Below are 23697 nucleotides of genomic sequence, written 5' to 3'. Positions count from 1 at the left end.
GGGAGGGAGAGACAGAGGGAGGGAGAGACAGAGGGAGGGAGTGAATAAGAGAGTTGGTTAGCAGTAGAGACAGATGGCTAAAATGAAGCTGTAAAAGGTGAAAGATGAGCAAAACGAGAAGAATGGGCTGACTTATGAGCAGCGAGTCTCTGAGTGAGACGGAGGGAGAACAGGAAGCCCACATCACAGGGATAGGGATAGGGAGTCAGATGGCTGAGTGGTGAGGGAGTCGGGCTAGTAATCAGAAGGTTGGCAGATCGATTCCCCGCCGTGCCAAATGACGTTGTGTCCTTGGGCAAGGCACTTCACCTCGGGGGGGAATGTCCCTCTACTTACTGTAAGTCGCTCTGGATAAGAGCGTCTGCTAAATAAATACATGTGAATGTAAAGAGAAGGGAGTATAGGAGTCAGGAGCAGCCAGGGGGAGCAGCCCTGCTCTCCTCTCCTGGTCCCTCACCCCGCACTGTGAATCAGCATATTTGCCCTCTTTCACCAACTCCCTCTATCTATCTGCAGCCTGGCTTCTGTCACAGAGAGAGAGAGAGAGACATTGACAGAGAGGGGGAGAGAGAGTGAGGGCGTGTGTGCAAGACAGAGAGAGAAGGGGAGATGTAAAGATAGGGCAGTGGAGGAGAGATGGTACAGGGGGAAAGGTATCTATGCATCTATGCATCGTGTTGGTATTCTGAGTCTAACTCAGTGGGAAGAGAATGAGATATGAGAAGGAAGAGGAAGTGAGGAAACAGGAAGCGATGATGGTTTTAGTTTCGTTGTGGACTCAGGTGATGACATCACTGGGACACATCTCTGAGCTCCACCCTCTCTTCCCCGGAACATCGCAGAACTCCAAGGCCGTGTCAGAGACGCCCGCCATAGCAACTGTATCCGAGGACGAGGACGAGGATGAGGCCGTGCCCCCACCTATGGTAGCGCCCCGACCGGAACACACCAAATCAGTAAGTACATCTTAGACTGGGTAATTGACTTCATTGACTTGGTACTTTCCAAAAGAGACTTCATCAACACACACACACACATCCGTTGGAAAGGATGGAGTGGTTTTGTGTTGGATGTTTTTGAGTTCCCGGGGGTTGAGGGGGGGGGGGGGTCATATCATTAAAGAGCCTTCACAAGTGATGTCTCAGCATTAAAGCCACGTCATCAAAGGGTTGTGGGCCTGTCAGAGGAGGGGGCAGGAGGAGAGAGGAGAGGAGAGAGGCGGGAGGGGAGGAGGGAGGGGAGGGGAGGGGAGGGGAGGGGAGGGGAGGGGAGGGGAGGGGAGGGGAGGGGAGGGGAGGGGAGGGGAGGGGAGGGGAGGGGAGGGGAGGGGAGGGGAGGGGAGGGGAGGGGGGAGAGAGGCGGGAGTGGAAAGGGGGTGGAGGGGAGGAGGGAGGGGAGGGGAGAGAGGGGAGGGAGGGAGGGAGGGAGGGAGGGAGGGAGGGGAGGGGAGGGGAGGGGAGGGGAGGGGAGGGGAGGGGAGGGGAGGGGAGGGGAGGGGAGGGGAGGGGAGGGGAGGGGAGGGGTGGGGAGGGGAGGGGAGGGGAGGGGAACAAGGTAGGGAATGGCAAGAGCTGACAACTGGAAGGCTTTGAACTCATCCTCGTCGAATTAATGATTTTTGCAAGGAAGGAGCCATGCATGCACGCGCACACACTCACACACACACTCACACACACTCACACAGAAGACACCACCCTCTCCTCAAAGGGATGTGAGAAAGCCCCACTGTCGTCACCGGTGACAGAATGATGCCTTCCCTGGAGCATGTTTCCTCTTCTGGAAGAACACACACACACACTGCACTATTTCTGTATTTATGGCCATGGTTAGTTCCTAACTAAAAGTTCCTTCAAAAGTTCATTTAATAAATGGTTATGTTCCTCTACAGACTGTACCAACACCCTGTGCATAATGTTCATTATCTCTGATGCACACACACACACACTCTCACAGACACACACAGACACACACACACACACACACACACACACAGTTATTAAAGCACTCACACCCAGGGCTCCAAACACACATCCTAGGGTTGAGTTAAGGCCTCTCCTGGCTACGGGGCTGATGAGAATGTTGGTGCCCCTGTGTGTGTGTGTGTGTGTCTGTGTGTGTGTGTGTGTGTCTGTGTGTGTGTGTGTGTGACGGGCAGGGACACAGCAGGGGTCTGCATTTAGACACAGATCTACAACAGCCCCTCTGTTCTCCCTCTGTGTTCAGATTAGAGGAGAGGTCAGGAGGGGGAGCACTAACAACAGGAGGCTGAATGTACACACACACACACACACACACACACATGCAGGTACACACCACACACACAGTCACTTTTGCACTAGTCACTTTAAAGGACAGTCAGAAGGGGCTTTAAGAAACATAAAAGGAAAGCTGATTGTGTATCACAGTCAGCCAAACAGAGACACACAGGAATCCTCTTTAGACATGTGACTTGTTTACCATGTGTTCCCTCTTCATTAGTCCCAGTTCTCTAACAGGGCGTGCTCTCCTCTTCCTGCTCTGGTGCTTGCTGTTTTCCCCTCCTTCATCCCTCCTTTATCCCTCTTTTCATCCCCCTCTCTCTCTGTACTTTCCTGTAACTCTCTCTCTCTCTCTCTCTCTCTCTCTCTCTCTCTCTCTCTCTCTCTCTCTCTCTCTCTCTCTCTCTCTCTCTCTCTCCCTCTCTAAACTCCTGAGCTCTGAAGTGGAGGCTCAGACAGGCCGAGTGGTTTGGCGCCTGCTGCCATGGCGCCGCTGTTGCCATGGTGATCCAGCAGCTCGGCTCACCTGAGTGGAGCACCCAGCGCCTAGTGGCAGAACACACTGATTCTCACACACACACACACACACACACAAAGCCTCATTTCACTGTGAATAGGCATTTGTATGTTTGTTTTTTTGTGGGATAGTGACAGATGTTTACCTTGTGTCTCTCTGTCTCTCTGTGTGTCTCTCACTCTCTCTCTCCCTCTCTCTCTCTCCCTCTCTCTCTATCTCTCCCTCTCTCTCTCTCCCCCTGTCTCTCTGTCTCTCTCTGTCCCTCTCTCTCTCTCTCTGTCCCTTAGATATACACTCGGTCGGTGATCGAGCCCCTCCCCCCTCCCCCCACCAAAGACGCGGCCACGTCTCCCATCTCCCCTCCTCCTGCGGAGGGCGCCACCCAGAGCCCCGCCCCTTCTGCCGGCCCCGCCCCTGCTGCCGGCCCCTCCCTGCCACGCCCCGGAGACAAGCAGCGCAAGAAGAAGATGTCTGATGAGGAAATCCTGGAGAAACTACGTAAGGACACACACACACACACGCACAAATAAACATCCAACTAAAACTCTTTTTCTCAGTTAATTTGTTCTGGTGTGTAATGTTGTATTTGCGAACCACGTGATTTTTTGCTGAGCGTCAGTTGGCTGGCGGCTACTGTATTATTAGCTTCATAAAGCACAGCCTCTGTCACTGAAACCCTGTACTTCTCAACGCCCCCCCCCCCCCTCCCATGCTCCAGACGTACTAAGGTCGCCATCTACTGGTAAGATCAGGATACTGTCTGACCACAACCAGACCTGCTATCCACTGTCTGCCCAGCCCCTGTCCAAACCTCCTCGCGTCTGATTGGTCCTTCTCTCTCTCAGTCGTCCAATCTCCTGCGGTTACCGAGTGACTCAGTGAAATTGAGCGTGTGCGTCTTTTACTGTGTCTCACTTCACCTTCTGTTTGTTACAGAGTTTAGACTACCGAAGAGTCTCTCTCTCTGTCTCTCTCTCACCCTATCTCTCTCTCTGTCTCTCTTTCTTCTTCTCTCTCTCTCTCTCTCTCCATATCTCTCTCTCTCTCACCCTATCTCTCTCACCCTATCTCTCTCTCTGTCTCGCTTTCTTCCTCTCTCTCTCTCTCTCTCTCTCCATATCTCTCTCTGTATTTCTTCTTGTCTGTCTCTGTCTTCTCTCTCTTCTTCTCTCTCTTCTTCTCTCTCTTCTTCTCTCTCTCTTCTTTCTCTCTTCTCCTAAAGTTGATGTCTCCTATGGAGGCAGAATGACGCCAGTTTTGTTTCTTCTTTGTAACTTTGTCTCTCCTTCCTTCCTTCCTTCCTTCCTTCCTTCCTTCCTTCCTTCCTTCCTTCCTTCCTTCCTTCCTTCCTTCCTTCCTTCCTTCCTTCCTTCCTTCCATCTGTCTTTCTCTACCCTCTCATTCTCTCTTCCTCTCCTCCTTCTGTCTCTCTGTCTGCCCAGCATGTTGTCATCCAGGTGTTGGAGCCTTGATTGGGGCTGTGGTCATGTTGTGGTCATGTTGTGGTCAAACACACGTTCAGTCGTTTTTCAGCGGTGGCCACTGACCACAGAGTTTGCACTGTGGTCCAGTCTCACGGTCCAGACTCTCCGTTCGTCTGTCGTCTGTTTCTGTGTCTGTGGTTCTGTCTTCCTTTCTCTCTCTGTCTCCCCAGACAGTTTCTCACTCGCTCTCATCTTCTCTCTCCTCACACAGGAAGCATAGTCAGTGTGGGAGACCCCAAGAAGAAATACACCCGCTTTGAGAAGATCGGACAAGGGTGAGCTTCCACACCTCTCTCCCCCCTCTGTTCCTCCCTCTCTCCCCCCTCTGTTCCTCCCTCTCTCCCCCCTCTGTTCCTCCCTCTCTCCATCTCTCCCCCCTCTGTTCCTCCCTCTCTCCATCTCTCCCCCCTCTGTTCCTCCCTCTCTCCCCCCTCTGTTCCTCCCTCTCTCCATCTCTCCCCCCTCTGTTCCTCCCTCTCTCCCTCTCTCCCCCCTCTGTTCCTCCCTCTCTCCCTCTCTCCCCCCTCTGTTCCTCCCTCTCTCCCCCCTCTGTTCCTCCCTCTCTCCCTCTCTCCCCCCTCTGTTCCTCCCTCTCTCCCTCACTCCCCCCTCTGTTCCTCCCTCTCCCTCCTCCCCCCTCTGTTCCTCCCTCTCTCCCACTCTCCCCCTGTTCCTCCCTCTCTCCCTCTCTCCCCCCTCTGTTCCTCCCTCTCTCCCTCTCTCCCTCCTGTTCCTCCCTCTCTCCCTCTCTCCCCCCTCTGTTCCTCCCTCTCTCCATCCCTCCCTCCTGTTCCTCCCTCTCCCATCTCTCCCCCTCTGTTCCTCCCTCTCTCCCTCTCTCTCCCCTCTGTTCCTCCCTCTCTCCCTCTCTCCCCCCTCTGTTCCTCCCTCTCTCCCTCTCCCCCCTCTGTTCCTCCCTCTCTCCCCCCTCTGTTCCTCCCTCTCTCCCCTCTCTCTCCCTCTGTTCCTCCTCTCTCCATCTCTCCCTCTCTGTTCCTCCCTCTCTCCCTCTCCCCTCTGTCCCTCCCTCTCTCCCTCTCTCCTCCCTCTGTTCCTCCCTCTCTCCCTCTCTCCCTCCGTTCCTCCCTCTCTCCCCCCTCTGTTCCTCCCTCCCTCTCTCTCTCTCTCCCTCCGTTCCTCCCTCTCTCTCTGTCTCCCTCTTTCCCTCCCTCCTCGTATCCTCCCTCTCTCCATCTCTCCCCCCTCCGTTCTCCCTCCTCTTCCACTCTCCCTCCCTCCGTATCCTCCCTCTCTCCCTCTCTCCCCCCTCCGTTCCTCCCTCTCTCCCTCTCTCTCCCTCCGTTCCTCCCTCTCTCTCTCCCTCCGTCCCTCCCTAGGTCTCTCTCTCCCTCGTTCTCCCTCCCTCTCTCCCTCTCTCCCCCCTCTGTTCCTCCCTCTCTCTCTGTTCCTCCTCTTCCCACCCCCTCCCTCTGTTCCTCCCTCTCTCCATCTCTCCCTCTGTTCCTCCCTCTCTCTGTGTTCCTACCTTCTCCCATCTCTCCCTATCTGTCTCTCCCTCTCTCCCTCTCTCCCCCTCTGTTCCTCCCTCTCTCCCTCTCTCCCAGGTCTGTTCCTCCCTCTCTCCCTCTCTCCCCCTCTGTTCCTCCCTCTCTCCCCCCTCCGTTCCTCCCTCTCTCCATCTCTCCCCCCTCTGTTTCCTCCCTCTCTCCCCCTCTGTTCCTCCCTCTCTCCATCTCTCCCCCCTCTGTTCCTCCCTCTCTCCATCTCTCCCCCCTCTGTTCCCTCTCTCCCCCCTCTGTTCCTCCCTCTCTCCCTCGTTTCCTCCCTCTCTCTCTCCCCCCTCTGTTCCTCCCTCTCTCCCTCTCTCCCCCCTCTGTTCCTCCCTCTCTCCCTCTCTCCCCCCTCTGTTCCTCCCTCTCTCCCCCCTCTGTTCCTCCCTCTCTCCATCTCTCCCCCTCTGTTCCTCTCTCTCTCCCCTCTGTTCCTCCCTCTCTCCATCTCTCCCCCCTCTGTTCCTCCCTCTCTCCATCTCTCCCCCTCTGTTCCTCCCTCTCTCCCCCCTCTGTTCCTCCCTCTCTCTCCCCCCTCTGTTCCTCCCTCTCTCCATCTCTCCCCCCTCTGTTCCTCCCTCTCTCCCTCTCTCCCCCCTCTGTTCCTCCCTCTCTCCCTCTCTCCCCCCTCTGTTCCTCCCTCTCTCCCCCCTCTGTTCCTCCCTCTCTCCCTCTCTCCCCCCTCTGTTCCTCCCTCTCTCCCTCTCTCCCCCCTCTGTTCCTCCCTCTCTCCCTCTCTCCCCCCTCCGTTCCTCCCTCTCTCCCCCCTCTGTTCCTCCCTCTCTCCCCCCTCTGTTCCTCCCTCTCTCCCTCTCTCCCCCCTCTGTTCCTCCCTCTCTCTCTCTCCCCCTCTCTGCTTCCTTCTCTCTCCCCCCTCTGTTCCTCCCTCTCTCCATCTCTCCCCCCTCTGTTCCTCCATCTCTCCCCCCTCTGTTCCTCCATCTCTCCCCCTCTGTTCCTCCCTCTCTCCATCTCTCCCCCCCTCGTTCCTCCCTCTCTCCCCCTCTGTTCCTCCCTCTCTCCATCTCTCCCCCCTCTGTTCCTCCCTCTCTCCCTCTCTCCCCCCTCTGTTCCTCCCTCTCTCCCCCCTCTGTTCCTCCCTCTCTCCATCTCTCCTCCCTCTGTTCCTCCCTCTCTCCCCCCTCTGTTCCTCCCTCTCTCCCCCCTCTGTTCCTCCCTCTCTCCATCTCTCCCCCCTCTGTTCCTCCCTCTCTCCCCCCCCTCTGTTCCTCCCTCTCTCCCCCTCTGTTCCTCCCTCTCTCCCTCTCTCCCCCCTCTGTTCCTCCCTCTCTCCCCCCTCTGTTCCTCCCTCTCTCCATCTCTCCCCCCTCTGTTCCTCCTTCCCTCCCCCTCTGTTCCTCCCTCTCCCCACCCCCTCCCTCTGTTCCTCCCTCTCTCCCTCTCTCCCCCCTCTGTTCCTCCATCTCTCCCCCCTCTGTTCCTCCATCTCTCCCCCCTCTGTTCCTCCCTCTCTCCATCTCTCCCCCCTCTGTTCCTCCCTCTCTCCCTCTCTCCCCCCTCTGTTCCTCCCTCTCTCCCTCTCTCCCCCCTCTGTTCCTCCCTCTCTCCCCCCTCTGTTCCTCCCTTCCCTCTCTCCCCCCTCTGTTCCTCCCTCTCTCCCTCTCTCCCTCCGTCTCCCTCCCTCTCTCCCTCTCTCCCCCCTCTGTTCCTCCCTCTCTCCCCCCTCTGTTCCTCCCTCTCTCCATCTCTCCCCCCTCTGTTCCTCCCTCTCTCCCCCCTCTGTTCCTCCCTCTCTCCCTCTCTCCCCCCTCTGTTCCTCCCTCTCTCCATCTCTCCCCCTCTGTTCCTCCCTCTCTCCATCTCTCCCCCTCTGTTCCTCCCTCTCTCCATCTCCCCCCCTCTGTTCCTCCCTCTCTCCCTCTCTCCCCCCTCTGTTCCTCCCTCTCTCCCTCTGTTCCTCCCTCTCTCCATCTCTCCCCCCTCTGTTCCTCCCTCTCTCCCCCTCTGTTCCTCCCTCTCTCCCTCTCTCCCCCCTCTGTTCCTCCCTCTCTCCATCTCTCCCCCCTCTGTTCCTCCCTCTCTCCCTCTCTCCCCCCTCTGTTCTCTCCTCTCTCCCTCTCTCCCCCCTCTGTTCCTCCCTCTCTCCCTCTCTCCCCCCTCTGTTCCTCCCTCTCTCCCCCTCTGTTCCTCCCTCTCTCCATCTCTCCCCCTCTGTCTCCCTCCCTCTCTCTCTCTGTTCCTCCCTCTCTCCCTCTCTCCCCCCTCTGTTCCTCCCTCTCTCCATCTCTCCCCCCTCTGTTCCTCCCTCTCTCCATCTCTCCCCCCTCTGTTTCTCCTCCCTCTCCCTCTGTTCCTCCCTCTCTCCCTCTCTCCCCCCTCTGTTCCTCCCTCCCTCCCTCTCTCCCCCCTCTGTTCCTCCCTCTCTCCCTCTCTCCCCCCTCTGTTCCTCCCCTTCTCCCTCCGTCTCCCTCCCTCTCTCCATCTCTCCCCCTCTGTTCTCTCCTTCCTCTCCCCCCTCTGTTCCTCCCTCTCTCCCTCTCTCCCCCTCTGTTCCTCCCTCTCTCCATCCCTCCCCCCTCTGTTCCTCCCTCTCTCCATCTCTCCCCCCTCTGTTCCTCCCTCTCTCCATCTCTCCCTATCTTCCTCCCTCTCTCCCTCTCTCCCTCTGTTCCTCCCTCTCTCCCTCCTGTGTTCCTCCCTCTCTCCACCCCCTCCCTCTGTTCCCTCCCTCTCTCCCTCTCTCCCTCTCGTTCCTCCCTCTCTCCCTCTCTCCCTCTGTTCCTCCCTCTCTCCCTCTCTCCCTCTGTTCCTCCCTCTCTCCCCCCTCTGTTCCTCCCTCTCTCCATCTCTCCCCCTCTGTTCCTCCCTCTCTCCCCTCTGTTCCTCCCTCTCTCCATCTCTCCCCCCTCTGTTCCTCCCTCTCTCCCTCTCTCCCCCCTCTGTTCCTCCATCTCTCCCTCTGTTCCTCCATCTCTCCCCCCTCTGTTCCTCCCTCTCTCCATCTCTCCCCCCTCTGTTCCTCCCTCTCTCTCTCTCCCTCTGTTCCTCCTCCCTCTCTCCCCCCTCTGTTCCTCCCTCTCTCCCCCTCTGTTCCTCCCTCTCTCCCTCTCTCCCCTCTGTTCCTCCCTCTCTCCCTCTCTCCCCCTCTGTTCCTCCCTCTCTCCCTCTCTCCCCCCTCTGTTCCTCCCTCTCTCCCCCCTCTGTTCCTCCCTCTCTCCATCTCTCCCCCCTCTGTTCCTCCCTCTCTCCCCCTCTGTTCCTCCCTCTCTCCCTCTCTCCCCCCTCTGTTCCTCCCTCTCTCCATCTCTCCCCCCTCTGTTCCTCCCTCTCTCCATCCCTCCCTCCGTTCCTCCCTCTCCTCCATCTCTCCCTCCCGTCCCTCCCTCTCTCCCTCTCTCCCCCTCTGTTCCTCCCTCTCTCCCCCCTCTGCTTCCTCCCTCTCTCCATCTCTCCCCCCTCTGTTCCTCCCTCTCTCCCCCCTCTGTTCCTCCCTCTCTCCCTCTCTCCCCCCTCTGTTCCTCCCTCTCTCCATCTCTCCCCCCTCTGTTCCTCCCTCTCTCCCTCTCTCCCCCCTCTGTTCCTCCCTCTCTCCCTCTCTCCCCCTCTGTTCCTCCCTCTCTCCCTCTCTCCCCCCTCTGTTCCTCCCTCTCTCCCCCCTCTGTTCCTCCCTCTCTCCATCTCTCCCCCCTCTGTTCCTCCCTCTCTCCCCCCTCTGTTCCTCCCTCTCTCCCTCTCTCCCCCCTCTGTTCCTCCCTCTCTCCATCTCTCCCCCTCTGTTCCTCCCTCTCTCCATCTCCCCCCCTCTGTTCCTCCCTCTCCCCCCTCTGTTCCTCCCTCTCTCCCTCTCTCCCCACCTCTGTTCCTCCTCTCTCCCTCTCTCCCCCCTCTGTTCCTCCCTCTCTCCCTCTCTCCCCCCTCTGTTCCTCCCTCTCTCCCCCCTCTGTTCCTCCCTCTCTCCATCTCTCCCCCTCTGTTCCTCCCTCTCTCCCCCCTCTGTTCCTCCCTCTCTCCCTCTCTCCCCCCTCTGTTCTCCCTCCCTCTCTCCCATCCTCCCTCTGTTCCTCCCTCTCTCCATCTCTCCCCCTCTGTTCCTCCCTCTCTCCATCTCTCCCCCTCTGTTCCTCCCTCTCTCCCTCTCTCCCCCCTCTGTTCCTCCCTCTCTCCCCCCTCGTTCCTCCCTCTCTCCATCCTCCCCCCTCTGTTCCTCCCTCTCTCCCTCTCTCCCTCTGTTCCTCCCTCTCTCCCTCTCTCCCCCCTCTGTTCCTCCCTCTCTCCCTCTCTCCCCCCTCTGTTCCTCCCTCTCTCCCCCTCTGTTCCTCCCTCTCTCCATCTCTCCCCCCTCTGTTCCTCCCTCTCTCCCTCTCTCCTCCCTCTGTTCCTCCCTCTCTCCCTCTCTCCCCCCTCTGTTCCTCCCTCTCTCCCTCTCTCCCCCCTCTGTTCCTCCCTCTCTCCCTCTCTCCCCCCTCTGTTCCTCCCTCTCTCCCCCCTCTGTTCCTCCCTCTCTCCATCTCTCCCCCCTCTGTTCCTCCCTCTCTCCCCCCTCTGTTCCTCCCTCTCTCCCTCTCTCCCCCCTCTGTTCCTCCCTCTCTCCATCTCTCCCCCCTCTGTTCCTCCCTCTCTCCATCTCTCCCCCCTCTGTTCCTCCCTCTCTCCCCCCTCTGTTCCTCCCTCTCTCCCTCTCTCCCCCCTCTGTTCCTCCCTCTCTCCCTCTCTCCCCCCTCTGTTCCTCCCTCTCTCCCTCTCTCCCCCCTCTGTTCCTCCCTCTCTCCCCCCTCTGTTCCTCCCTCTCTCCATCTCTCCCTATCCCTTCCTCCCTCTTCTCCCTCCGTTCCTCCCTCTCTCCCTCTCTCCCCCCTCTGTTCCTCCCTCTCCCACCCCCTCCCCCCTCTGTTCCTCCCTCTCTCCATCTCTCCTCCTACGTACCTCCTCTATCCCACCCCTCCCTCTGTTCCTCCTCTCTCCCTCCCCCTCTGTTACCTCCCTCTCTCCCCCCTCTGTCCCTCCCTCTCTCCATCTCTCCCCCCTCTGTTCCTCCCTCTCTCCCTCTCTCCCCCCTCTGTTCCTCCCTCTCTCTCTCCCCCCTCTGTCTCTCTCTCTTCCCTCTCTCCCCCCTCTGTTCCTCCCTCTCTCCCTCTGTTCATCCCTCCCTCCATCTCTCCCTCCGTTCCTCCCCTCTCTCCCCCCTATCCTTCCTCCCTCTCTCCATCTCTCCCCCCTCTGTTCCTCCCTCTCTCCCCCTCTGTTCCTCCATCTCTCCCTCTCTCCCCCCTCTGTTCCTCCCTCTCTCCCCCCTCTGTTCCTCCCTCTCTCCATCTCTCCCCCCTCTGTTCCTCCCTCTCTCCCATGTCTTGTTCCTCCCTCTCTCCCCCTCCCCCCTCGTTCCTCCCTCTCTCCCCCCTCTGTCTCTCCTCTCTCCCACCCCCCCCCCCCTCTGTCTCCCTCCCTCTCTCCCCCCTCTGTTCCTCCCTCTCTCCCTCTCTCCCCTCTGTTCCTCCCTCTCTCCATCTCTCCCCCCTCGTTCCTCCCTCTCTCCCTCTCTCCCCCCTCTGTCTCCTCCCTCTCTCCCTCTCTCTCCCTCCTGTTCCTCCCTCTCTCCCTCTCTCCCCCCTCTGTTCCTCCCTCTCTCACCCCTCCCTCTGTTCCTCCCTCTCTCCCTCTCTCCCCTCTGTTCCTCCTCTCTCCCTCTCTCCCCCCTCTGTTCCTCCCTCTCTCTCTCCCTCCGTTCCTCCCTCTCTCCCTCTCTCCCCCCTCTGTTCCTCCCTCTCTCCATCTCTCCCCCCTCTGTTCCTCCCTCTCTCCCTCTCTCCCCCCTCTGTTCCTTCCTCTCTCCCCCTCTGTTCCTCCCTCTCTCCCCCCTCTGTTCCTCCCTCTCTCCATCTCTCCCCCCTCTGTTCCTCCCTCTCTCCCTCTCTCCCCCCTCTGTTCCTCCCTCTCTCCCTCTCTCCCCCCTCTGTTCCTCCCTCTCTCCATCTCTCCCCCCTCTGTTCCTCCCTCTCTCCATCTCTCCCCCCTCTGTTCCTTCCTCTCTCCCCCCTCTGTTCCTCCCTCTCTCCCCCCTCTGTTCCTCCCTCTCTCCATCTCTCCCCCTCTGTTCCTCCCTCTCTCCCTCTCTCCCCCCTCTGTTCCTCCCTCTCTCCCTCTCTCCCCCTCTGTCCCTCCCTCTTCTCCATCTCTCCCCCTCTGTTCCTCCCTCTCTCCATCTCTCCCCCCTCTGTTCCTCCCTCTCTCCCTCTCTCCCCCCTCTGTTCCTCCCTCTCTCCCTCTCTCCCCCCTCTGTTCCTCCCTCTCTCCCTCTCTCCCCCCTCTGTTCCTCCCTCTCTCCCCCCTCTGTTCCTCCCTCTCTCCCCCCTCTGTTCCTTCCTCTCTCCCTCTCTCCCCCTCTGTTCCTCCCTCTCTCCCCCCTCTGTTCCTCCCTCTCTCCCTCTCTCCCCCTCTGTTCCTCCCTCTCTCCCCCCTCTGTTCCTCCCTCTCTCCATCTCTCCCCCTCTGTTCCTCCCTCTCTCCCTCTCTCCCCCCTCTGTTCCTCCCTCTCTCCCTCTCTCCCCCCTCTGTTCCTCCCTCTCTCCCTCTCTCCCCCCTCTGTTCCTCCCCTCTCTCCCCCTCTGTTCCTCCCTCTCTCCATCTCTCCCCCCTCTGTTCCTCCCTCTCTCCCTCTCTCCCCCCTCTGTTCCTCCCTCTCTCCATCTCTCCCCCCTCTGTTCCTTCCTCTCTCCCCCCTCTGTTCCTCCCTCTCTCCCCCTCTGTTCCTCCCTCTCTCCATCTCTCCCCCCTCTGTTCCTCCCTCTCTCCATCTCTCCCCCCTCTGTTCCTCCCTCTCTCCATCTCTCCCCCCTCTGTTCCTCCCTCTCTCCATCTCTCCCCCTCGTTCCTCCCTCTCTCCCTCTCTCCCCCCTCTGTTCCTCCCTCTCTCCCTCTCTCCCCCTCTGTTCCTCCCTCTCTCCCTCTCTCCCCCCTCTGTTCCTCCCTCTCTCCCCCCTCTGTTCCTTCCTCTCTCCCTCTCTCCCCCCTCTGTTCCTCCCTCTCTCCCCCCTCTGTTCCTCCCTCTCTCCCTCTCTCCCCCCTCTGTTCCTCCCTCTCTCCCTCTCTCCCCCCTCTGTTCCTCCCTCTCTCTGGTAAACACACACACACAACAACACGGTTGTCTTGATTAGGATTAATGCCTCATATCCATTTTCCTGGTGTTTAGGGCTTCCGGAACAGTCTACACAGCCATAGACATCGCCACAGGACAGGAGGTAAGATTCATCCTTCTCCATTTCCCTTGCTCCTCCTCCCTTCTCTACCTCTTCTAAGAAGTATGGTTCACACTGCTTTCTCTTTTTAAGCCTATTTTAACGCTCTGTGATGATGTGCAGTTATTTTGACCCCAGTCTAATCTGCATCACTGTGATTTGAACACACTCACCCTCGCTGCTAATCTCCACCAATTTCACACTTTACAGCCTCCTTTTACACTCCTATTGAATCTAAAAGTCTTTAACCGAGAGTTGAAAAACAAGAAATTTCCCGTCACCCTTCTAATTGTTCTCCTCGCTCTCCACCTCTCTCTTTTGCTCTTTTTCCCTCTCTCCCTCCCTCCCTCCCTCCATCCCTCCATCCCTCTCTCCCTCCCTCCCTCCCTCCCTCCCTCCATCCATCCCTCCTTCCCTCCCTCCCTCCCTCCCTCCCTCCCTCCCTCCCTCCCTCCCTCTCTCCCTCCCTCCCTCCCTCCCTCCATCCCTCTCTCCCCTCCCTCCCTCCCTACCCCTCTCTCTCTCTCTCTCTCTCTCTCTCTCTCTCTCTGTATCTCTCCCTTCTCTCTCTCCCCTCTCTGTGTGTATTGTATATTTGATTTCAATTCTAAATACAATTAGTATTGCTAGTTTATGTACCCTTAGTATAGTTAGACCTTATATTACATTTTTTAAGATTCCTATATGTTTAAAAGCAAATTCCTTGTCTGTGCAAACTTTCATGGCAATTTAAAACCCATTCTGATTCTGATTCAGGTGTCTCTCTCCCCCTCCCTCTCTCTCTGCTTCTCTCTCTGCCTCTCTCTGCCTCTCTCTCTCTCTCTCAGGTGGCCATAAAGCAGATGAATCTGCAGCAGCAGCCTAAGAAGGAGCTGATCATTAATGAGATCCTGGTGATGCGGGAAAACAAGAACCCCAACATAGTCAACTACCTGGACAGGTCTGACCTCCCTCTGCTCCTCCCTCCCTCCCTCTGCTCATCCCTCCCTCCCTCCCTCTGCTCCTCCCTCCCTCCCTCCCTCCCTCCCTCCCTCCCTCCCTCCCTCCCTCCCTCCCTCCCTCTGCTCATCCCTCCCTCCCTCCCTCCGCTCTTCCCTCCCTCCCTCTGCTCCTCCCTCCCTCCCTCTGCTCCTCCCTCCCTCCCTCTGCTCCTCCCTCCCTCTCTCCCTCTCTCCCTCTCTCCCTCTCTCCCTCTCTCCCTCCCTCCCTCCCTCCCTCCCTCCCTCCCTCCCTCCCTCCCTCCCTCCCTCCCTCCCTCCCTCTGCTCCTCCCTCCCTCCCTCTCTCCCACCCTCCCTCCCTGCCCCTCCCTCCCTCCCTCTGCTCCTCCCTCCCTCCCTCCGCTCCTCCCTCCCTCCGCTCCTCCCTCCCTCCCTCCCTCCCTCCCTCCCTCCCTCCCTCCCTCCCTCCCTCCCTCCCTCCGCTCCTCCCTCCCTCCCTCCCTCCCTCCCTCCCTCCCTCCCTCCCTCTGCTCCTCCCTCCCCCCCTCTGCTCCTCCCTCCCTCCCTCCCTCTGCTCCTCCCTCCCTCTGCTCCTCCCTCCCTCCCTCCCTCCCTCCCTCCCTCCCTCCCTCCCTCCCTCCCTCCCTCCCTCCCTCCCTGCCCCTCCCTCCGCCAATCCAGTGCTGTTATTGTCTGTCTGTCACCCCTGACAACCCAAGTTGACTCGCAACTAGGCGAGCCCAGAGCCTGATATCCATGGTTACCAAATGAGAGGCAATGACGGCACATGCATGTATGCACACCCCTACTTTCACCGTGGCAACCAGATTTATTGAGTCACTAATGTACTGGTGTGTGTTTGTGTGTCTGGTTGTGCGGTTGCCATAGTTACCTGGTGGGAGACGAGCTTTGGGTGGTGATGGAGTATCTGGCTGGAGGGTCCTTGACTGACGTTGTCACGGAAACTTGTATGGACGAGGCTCAAATTGCTGCAGTGTGTCGAGAGGTAGGAACTGTGGGAGCTGGGCTGGCAAAACTGTGTGTGTGCGTGTGCGTGAGTGTGAGATTGTGTGTGTGGTAAATATCCACATTCTGTTGCTGATATACTTTAACTCTCTCACAAGCTCATCTCACAAGCTCATCTTTGCAATTCTTTTCAAATTTTACACATAATAGCCAGAAAACTTCACAAGACTAAGCCTCTCTCCCTCTCCCTCTCCCTCTCCCTCTCCCTCTCCCTCTCCCTCTCCCTCTCCCTCTCCCTCTCCCTCTCCCTCTCTCTCTCTCTCTCTCTTTCTCTCTCTCTCTCTCTCTCTCTCTCTCTCTCTCTCTCTCTCTCTCTCTCTCTCTCTTTCTCCCTCTCCCTCTCCCTCTCCCTCTCCCTCTCCCTCTCCCTCTCCCTCTCCCTCTCCCTCTCCCTCTCCCTCTCCCTCTCCCTCTCCCTCTCCCTCTCCCTCTCCCTCTCCCTCTCTCCCTCTCCCTCTCCCCTCCCTCTCCCCTCTCCCTCTCCCTCTCCCTCTCCCTCTCCCTCTCCCTCTCCCTCTCCCTCTCGCTCCACCCCGCCCTCTGCCCCCTCCTTCCCTCTCTCTCTGCAGTGTCTACAGGCGTTAGAGTTCCTCCATTCCAACCAGGTGATCCATCGAGACATCAAGAGTGACAACATCCTGCTGGGGATGGACGGCTCCGTCAAACTCAGTCAGTCCCCCTCCCAACTCACTAAACACTTAACCTGCCTGTACACCACAGTAACTGTGCAGTGTTGCCCTCTGACCACTGGAGGGCGCTGCCACACCACATCTGTTTGAGTCCATGGAGACAGACAAGTTCTAAACCCTTCCAAGAATGAAACATTTACATTGAGTCATTTAGCAGACACTCTTATCCAGAGCGACTTACAGTAAGTACAGGGACATTCCCCCCGAGGCAAGTAGGGCGAAATGCCTTGCCCAAGGACACAACGTCATTTGGCACGGCTGAGGAATCAAACTGGCAACCTTCTGATTAACAGCCCGATTACCTAACCGCTCAGCCATCTGAATCCATCTCTCTCTCCTTCCCTCTCCTCCCCACCCCATCGTAGCGGACTTCGGCTTCTGCGCCCAGATCACCCCGGAGCAGAGCAAGCGCAGCACCATGGTGGGCACGCCCTACTGGATGGCCCCAGAGGTGGTGACCCGCAAGGCCTACGGGCCCAAGGTGGACATCTGGTCCCTGGGCATCATGGCCATAGAAATGGTGGAGGGAGAACCTCCATACCTCAACGAGAACCCCCTCAGGGTGAGTCTCCCACCTGTCCTCTATGGAGGTGTGGATGGTTACTACGTACATGTAGGCAGGGGTATACATGGGAATATATCTATATGGGTATATCTAGCTATATATACAGTATTTATGGGTGTGTGTGTAATTATGTATATATATTTGGGTATATCTGGGTGTATGATATCTTCCCATGAAAGAAGGGCCTCTGAGATGTTATCGTGTGAACTCTTTAAGGCTCTGTATCTCATCGCAACCAACGGAACACCAGAACTCCAGAACCCGGAGAAACTGTCGTCAATATTCCGGGACTTCCTGAACCGCTGTCTGGAGATGGACGTGGAGAAGAGAGGATCTGCTAAAGAACTGCTGCAGGTAGAGAGAGAGACATAGAGAGAGAGAGAGAGAGAGAGAGAGAGAGAGGGGGATGGGGAGAGGGAGAGGGAGGGGAGGGGAGAGGGAGAGGGAGAGGGAGAGGGGAGAGGGAGACGGGGAGGGGGAGGGGGAGGGGGAGGGGAGGGGGGAGGGAATTCTGAGTGGAGCTGGTGTCTGGGGATAGCTTGTACAATCCAACAGATGGATGAGCGAGGGAAGAGAGAGAGAGAGAGAGAGAGAGAGAGAGAGAGGGGGGGGGAGAGAGAGAGAGAAACAGAGAGAGAGGAGCAAGAGAAAATAAGTTTTATAACTGCAGAATGACTCAGGGCTGCAGCCAGAAAACAGGATAAAAGGGAAGTAGAGATAGAAAACTGTCAAGGTTCTCTGTAGAGCTTGAGTGGGCAACATCTGAGGTAATTGAATTTAGGGCTAGTGGATTTGTGTGTGTGTGTGTGTGTGTGTGTGTGTCTGTGTGTGTCTGTGTGTGTGTGTGTCTGTGTGTGTGTGTGTCTGTGTGTGTGTGTGTGTCTGTGTGTGTGTGTGTCTGTGTGTGTGTGTGTCTGTGTGTGTGTGTGTGTGTGTCTGTGTGTGTGTGTGTGTCTGTGTGTGTGTGTGTCTGTGTGTGTGTGTGTGTGTGTCTGTGTGTGTGTGTGTGTGTGTGTGTGTGTGTGTGTGTCTGTGTTATTTCTGTACAGAGATTCACAGGAGGACAACCTGCACTTCTCTCCTCTTTGTGTCAGCTGTATTCTTGCAGTGTGTAATCCTCTATGGACCTGTGTTTATCAACTCTCAGTCCCCGGACATAACACCCATTTATTCTCTTTTCCTCCTCTTTCTCTTTCCTGCTCTCTCTCTATGTCTCTCTCTCTCTGTGCCTCTCTCTCTCTATGTCTCTCTCTCTCTATGTCTCTCTCTCTCTGTGCCTCTCTCTCTCTATGTCTCTCTCTCTCTATGTCTCTCTCTCTCTATGTCTCTCTCTCTCAGCACCAGTTCTTAAAGGTGGCCAAGCCTCTCTCCAGTCTCACCCCCCTCATCCTGGCAGCGAAGGAAGCAGCAAAGAACAACCGCTAGTCAGCTGGACCCTGCACTGTGCACCCCGACCCCCCTTGCCCCCCCCTCCCCCGCCCCCCGCCCTTTCTCCAGACCACCCCTGCTTGAACGTCAAATTCACCACATAAGGCGCTGAATGATGATGTCACCAATCCTCGAGTGATGTAAAACCATGGTATGAATACACTGATCTGATTGGAGAGGAGCTCTGAGCCCAAAGACTCATCTGGCTTTCTGTGGAAGACCCACAGTAGTTACCTTCTCAACCAACCACAGACTAAGAGTGTGTGTGTGTGTGTGTCTGTGTGTGTGTGTACATGTGTGTGTACGTGTGTGTGTATGTGTGTGTGTGTCAGGTGTGTGTGTGTGTATGCACGTGTGTATGGGTGGGTGAGTGGTTGTGTGTGCGTGTGTTGGGGTTTGGGATTGGGTCAGGGGGTCTTAGTTTGTTTTCTTCTTTGAGTTTGTCTAGTTTTTAATTTGTTTGTTTGTGACTGTTCATTTTATCTGTTGAGTCTCAAAAGTGCTATTTAGTTTCATCCGGTGTTTTTTATTCAGATCGGGGGAGGGGGGGGGGGTTCTGTTTGATTGTAGCTTAGTTGATGATGAGAGGTGAAGTATGGTACGTTGGAATCTGCACTCTGAGCTGGAAGAATCAATACTGGTCCACTTCACCCTCTAGTGGAGACGAAGGTAGAAGTGTTTGGATGTGCATGTCAAAACCTTTTATAACAAATGTGTAAAACAATGATAGTGATATGAATTATGATGATGATGATGCTATGAAGGATGCTTGTGTACGATAAGGTAGGTACGTTTATATCTCTATCCTGTTGTCAGAAGAAAAAGACTGTGTGTGTCAGAATGGCTGTGACGACCCTATCCCCTCTGAAAATAATATGTACATTTCATGTAAAGAAACTGCATTGAAGGAGAGAAAAAACTGAAATCAAAAGATATGCTGCAGTCTTTGTCTTTCGTCACTTGCTTTGTCTTGAAAAACGAAACTCCAATGAAAATGTCAAAGATCAAATTTCTGTTACGTTTGTTTTCTATGTAGCGTTAATGGACCTTCGGCCTTAAATTGACCCACAGGTGCGAGACTTGTATTTGAGGTCCAGAACTTTCGTCTGAATATGCTGTGAAAGTGACCAGGCAGAAGCGACCGACAGATATAACTCTCAAAAGAGAATAAAGGTTGACTGTCAACCTCTCTGATTATCACCCATCATATATAAAGTGTTTTTGACGATGTGCTGTCCGGCTGTGTTGCTTTCATGGTGTGTTAGACTGAGTTTGGCCCGGAGAAGACCATCACTATGAAGTCTGTTTGTTCCCTGTGTATTGGAGCCATAATTTATCTGTTTATAAGTCTTTTTGATTCTCTGAACAACTCTGAACACGAGTGACTAATAAACTATAAATGCTGTCATTCTGATTTTTTGTTGTTGTTTTTTTACCATTGGATTGACTTACTGACACCACTCCAATAAGAAAAACAAGCAAAACATGTAACAAGGGAAAAACATTCATAGTTGTGCAAAAATTGGTTAGTTACACCGACTCTTTCCCATAACATTGTCTAGGGGGGTTTATCGTCAACAGTGAGCTTATGATCCTGCTAGAACCTTCTGACACTGTTGTACTTGTCAGCTAATAGAGAACCACCCTCCCCCTCTTATGGTGATGTTGAAATCCAGGACAGCTCTGCCAAGTGGACCAGAACTCCCCCACCACACACACACACACACACACTTACACACAAACAATCTCTCTTGGTGCTTTGGTGGGCATTGCGGCTCTCCCCTCCATTCAGGCAATTATGTCAAATGTTGTTCCATGGCTGACTGCAGTAATCCTCAGGGTCGGTCATTCGTCCGTGTGTGAAATTAGATTGCGTTTTTTCTCTCTCTCTAATTAAACGGCTATTTACTGATGCCTGAGACTTAAACTGTTCACTCCCCCATATGCCAATGAAGACAAAGTGTGGGTGGTGTGGCTCAGTGTGAGGACCTGGTGTATTCGTCTGGGGACGGTATTCTTATGCCACAGTATTCGCTTGTCTCCTGGTTTGCCTGGAGGAGCATGGGGAGAGTGAACACCACCTCCGGGACAGGCGCTCGGCCAGAGACACCCTGGTCTGTCACCCCCCTCTACCCATCATGCACTGCTCCAGTCACTCTCACCCTCTCCTTATCCTCTGGCCAACATTTCATCCTTTCATCCCCTCTCCCTCACTCTTCCCTGAACCTCTCCCCCACCCACCCCCTTCACCCCACCCTTGCCTCCTTATTAACCCCACTCCCCTCTGAAGGACACCACCCACCTCTCCCCTCACCTTCATCTTTCAGGAGAAAGGTCTTACTGTACCAGCACTTTAATCCTCCTTAAAATCTTAGCTAATACCCCCTCCCCCAAACACACACACACAAACTGTCTCAACAAATACGACTGAGTGCTGCCACTGGGCACAAGGATTTACAACTGATTAGCAGCTACTTCTCAAGGGTTTGCCGGCCCGACGCCCACTGGTGCAGAGCGGGTGGGTTTGGCTCGAGCTGCCGTTCTCTTTGTGGTCCTGAGACTGTAGACGTGTTGTAACGAGCTCGTTAGCGCTGCTCTACTCTGCTACACACACATCATCATATCCCACCATAAGGGAGATTTGCGTTTCATTGAGCCTAACTGTCGAGATCTAATGCCCTGCTGTTAGGAAAACGTTGACTCTGTGTTTCTGCTCGGTTTGTCTTCTCTTAGCTCGACCTTCTTCTTTTATCGCTTTTTTTCTCCGCCTCGCTCTCGCTCTCCCCTCCCTCTCTATCACTCCCCTCTCTCATCCCCCTCTCTCTCTCTCCTACTTTCTCTGTCCTGCCCGGTCTCCCTGCCTCTGTCTGGTGCTGTGAGGAGTAATGGGGCTGCTTCTTGCTGAGTTGGCACCTAAGAGAGAGAGAGGGAGAGAGAGCGAAGGATGGGGGGAAAAGAGAGTTGTGTAGGAACGCCAGAGTGTGACGCAGCGACGACAAGGACAAACGACCACAGGAAGAGAAGGAGAGGGGGAGAGGGGGAGGATGGAGAAGGGAGGAGTGAGACGGGGGGTGGTGGTGAAAGGATGGTTGAAAGAGAGGAAGAAGGGAGGAGTGAGACGGGGGGTGGTGGTGAAAGGATGGTTGAAAGAGAGGAAAGGGGTTAGAAAAAGAGGGGAAAAGAGGCGAGACTGCAGGAGGATGCTAAACCCCTTCTTAGAGGAACGCAAACTCTGCAACAATTAAACGTACCTTTAACCACCTTGTTCCCTTCCCTCATCCCTGCTTCCTTCCTGTCTTTGACATGCATCTTTCTTCCACCATGTTTGACGTCATCTCCTGTCATCACAGAACAGAAAGCTGTCACCTTTAAGTCCTACCCCACTCACCGTATCTACCCCACTCACCGTATCTACCCCACTCACCGTAACTACCCCACTCACCGTAACTACCTCACTCACTGTAACTACCCCCCTCACCATAACTACCCCACTCACCATATCTACCCCACTCACCGTAACTACCTCACTCACTGTAACTACTCCCCTCACCGTAACTACCCCCCTCACCATAACTACCCCACTCACCGTATCTACCCCACTCACCGTATCTATCCCACTCACCGTAACTACCCCACTCACCGTATCTACCCCCCTCACCGTAACTACCCCACTCACCGTAACTACCCCCCTCACCGTAACTACCCCACTCACTGTAACTACCCCCCTCACCGTAACTACCCCACTCACCGTATCTACCCTACTCACTGTAACTACCCCACTCACCGTATCTACCCCACTCACCGTATCTACCCCACTCACCGTATCTACCCTACTCACTGTAACTACCCCCCTCACCATCGTGATGGGGGGCCAAAGTAAGAGGGAGGGAGGGAGGGGCTCACCCAACACCTCCTAGTCCAGTGGACTGTGTCATCCCTAACGGTGAAAACGGCTAAATATTATGTAAGACACTGCAGATGGAGAGAACTGCAGAGGACTGTAAGACACACACACAAAGACGTACACACCTTTGTACATTGTCTGGTTATCTATCAGATGGACTTGTGTAAAAAGTTACTGATCACATCATGATTCAGATGGGAAACGACGAAAATCTGCTTCTTATGAATAAAGGTCCTGTTGACACACATATATAATATTGCAGTCTCATCATAGTATAATGTAGGACTTACTTGTATTGTTGCAACACATTTAGCAGACGCTCTTATCCAGAGCGACTTACAGTAAGTACAGGGACATTCCCCCGAGGCAAGTAGGGTGAAGTGCCTTGCCCAAGGACACAACGTCAATTTGCACGGCAGGGAATCGATCTGGCAACCTTCTGATCACTAGCCTGACTCCCTCACCGCTCAGCCATCTGACTCCCCTAATACACTTATGAGCTGCCATTGCCATTGCAACACTATTGTCGCAAAGCCGCTATTGCTCTCCTCTATAAGCTGCTAGGCAAAAGATACAGCACTATGTCTGATTAGGGTGATTAACAGAGCCAGACAGAACACCGCTAATCCACTGGCAATAATCTGAAAACGGAAAATAACTGACGAAAATCTTTTGACAACACGCTTTTTGACGCCCCGATGTTTTTAAGGGTTATACCCTTCGTGATGCGTTAACTAACAACTCTAATTTGGCTCGTCATTCTTTGTCACTCAGTACATTGACGTTCTGACTTGTTTGTGTATGGAGTTGTGTATGAGCTCTCTCTTATGAACCCCAGGGAATGGGTGAAGTGTTCTAACCCGCTTTTGTCTGCCTGTCTAAGTAAGCAGTGAGTTTAACCTCTAACCGCTGGGTTATAGGATCAAGACCCACGCCGGCTGTTCCCTCTCAACATAACAAGTGTCAGCACTGGAGGAAGCGACTGCGCCACTGTGTGATCGATAGCTAACTACATCTACGTCGTCTCCCTGCGTGGCTGTTTGTCCCTCGCTGTATCGCTACTGCTTTATATGACAACGAGTCTGCCGCTTGCAGAGAATAATCAATTACTCTGCATGAGCGAGAGGAGAAAATTGCTTGCTCCCCCTTTCGCCTCTGTCGCACATGCTTTAGCACGCGAGCACCAGGCTGATAGATGTGTTCACAGTGACTGCGTCCGACTGCAGAACACAACGATGTTCTTGTACCAACAAACCCCCTTAACACGCACGCGCGCACATAAACCAGTCCTCTTACACCCTTTACAAACCGTCCCGCAACTGCAAAAATCATCAGTGACGGGGTTCTGATGAACGTCCCTGCAACCTTCGCCCTCAATCAGAATGTTTAATTTATTTATGAATTGACTCTACACAGAGAGGTTGATACTGTCACAGATTTTAATTGTCCATGCCTCAAGACTCGTTGGGGACTTGAAATGAGTCGTTGAGATGGGTGACGTTTAAGTCTATACTCAAGTGTCCTATGGCGTTGGTAACAGTGTTGCGTAACAACGCTCCTTAGATCAAGGTCCACAGATATGATTTCCATTATGAGTGTCCTGTAACCATGGGAACTCATATTGTGGGAGTTGCATTAGTGGTGAGAGGGATAATGTGTGCGTGGTCATTTTCTCTGTCCAGACTTCCATCCTGACAGTGAGGGTTGTGTTGAACCACTGAACGTTGTTCAAGCAGGAAGATCTTAAATGTGTCTGTGTGAGAGAGTGTGTATGTGTGTGTGTGTGAGAGAGAGAGAGAGAGAGAGATAGTGTATGTGTGTGTGTTTGAGTGTGTGAGTGAGTTTGTGAGTCTGTATCCATGCCATTCTTCTTTGTGTATGAATTCTCCAAGGTCATAGTGAGACAAAAAATGCATGGACTTTTTTTCCCCTCCTCATCTCTCTCTCTCTCTCTCTCTCTCTCTCTCTCTCTCTCTCTCTCTCTCTCTCTCTCTCTCTCTCTCTCATACTCTATTAGCACTGAGGGTGATATAAAAGTTCAGCTACACTGCCAGCCACAGTATCTGCCAGGGCTACTGTTTATGAGCCAGACCCCAAAGATAGGAAGTAACAAAGTACAAATACTTTGTTATTGTACTTGAATGGATTTTTCTAGTGTCAGTACTTTATTTCACTTTTTCGA

At 55.0% G+C, this 23697-nt stretch overlaps 1 protein-coding gene across 3 annotated transcripts in view; it reads left to right on the top strand.

Annotated features, from left to right (window-relative positions):
• pak1 (p21 protein (Cdc42/Rac)-activated kinase 1) overlaps positions 1-17648 on the top strand; it is a 35275-nt gene extending 17627 nt beyond the window's left edge. For all 3 annotated transcript variants that reach the window (XM_084674982.1, XM_084674983.1, XM_084674979.1), the window contains 10 exons: positions 843-956; positions 3063-3273; positions 4471-4534; positions 12918-12966; positions 13791-13903; positions 14792-14909; positions 15499-15598; positions 15984-16180; positions 16400-16537; positions 17522-17648. In XM_084674982.1, coding sequence (XP_084531108.1) covers positions 843-956; positions 3063-3273; positions 4471-4534; positions 12918-12966; positions 13791-13903; positions 14792-14909; positions 15499-15598; positions 15984-16180; positions 16400-16537; positions 17522-17608 — 1191 coding nt within the window. In that variant the 3' untranslated portion in view covers positions 17609-17648. The remainder of the gene's footprint in view (positions 1-842; positions 957-3062; positions 3274-4470; positions 4535-12917; positions 12967-13790; positions 13904-14791; positions 14910-15498; positions 15599-15983; positions 16181-16399; positions 16538-17521) is intronic.
• Positions 17649-23697: the final 6049 nt, after the last annotated feature.

Source organism: Hypomesus nipponensis, chromosome 15, assembly GCF_054491055.1.
Source record: "Hypomesus nipponensis isolate SF chromosome 15, ASM5449105v1, whole genome shotgun sequence".
NCBI lineage: Eukaryota > Metazoa > Chordata > Actinopteri > Osmeriformes > Osmeridae > Hypomesus > Hypomesus nipponensis.
This window is presented reverse-complemented; position numbering and strand designations above follow the sequence as displayed.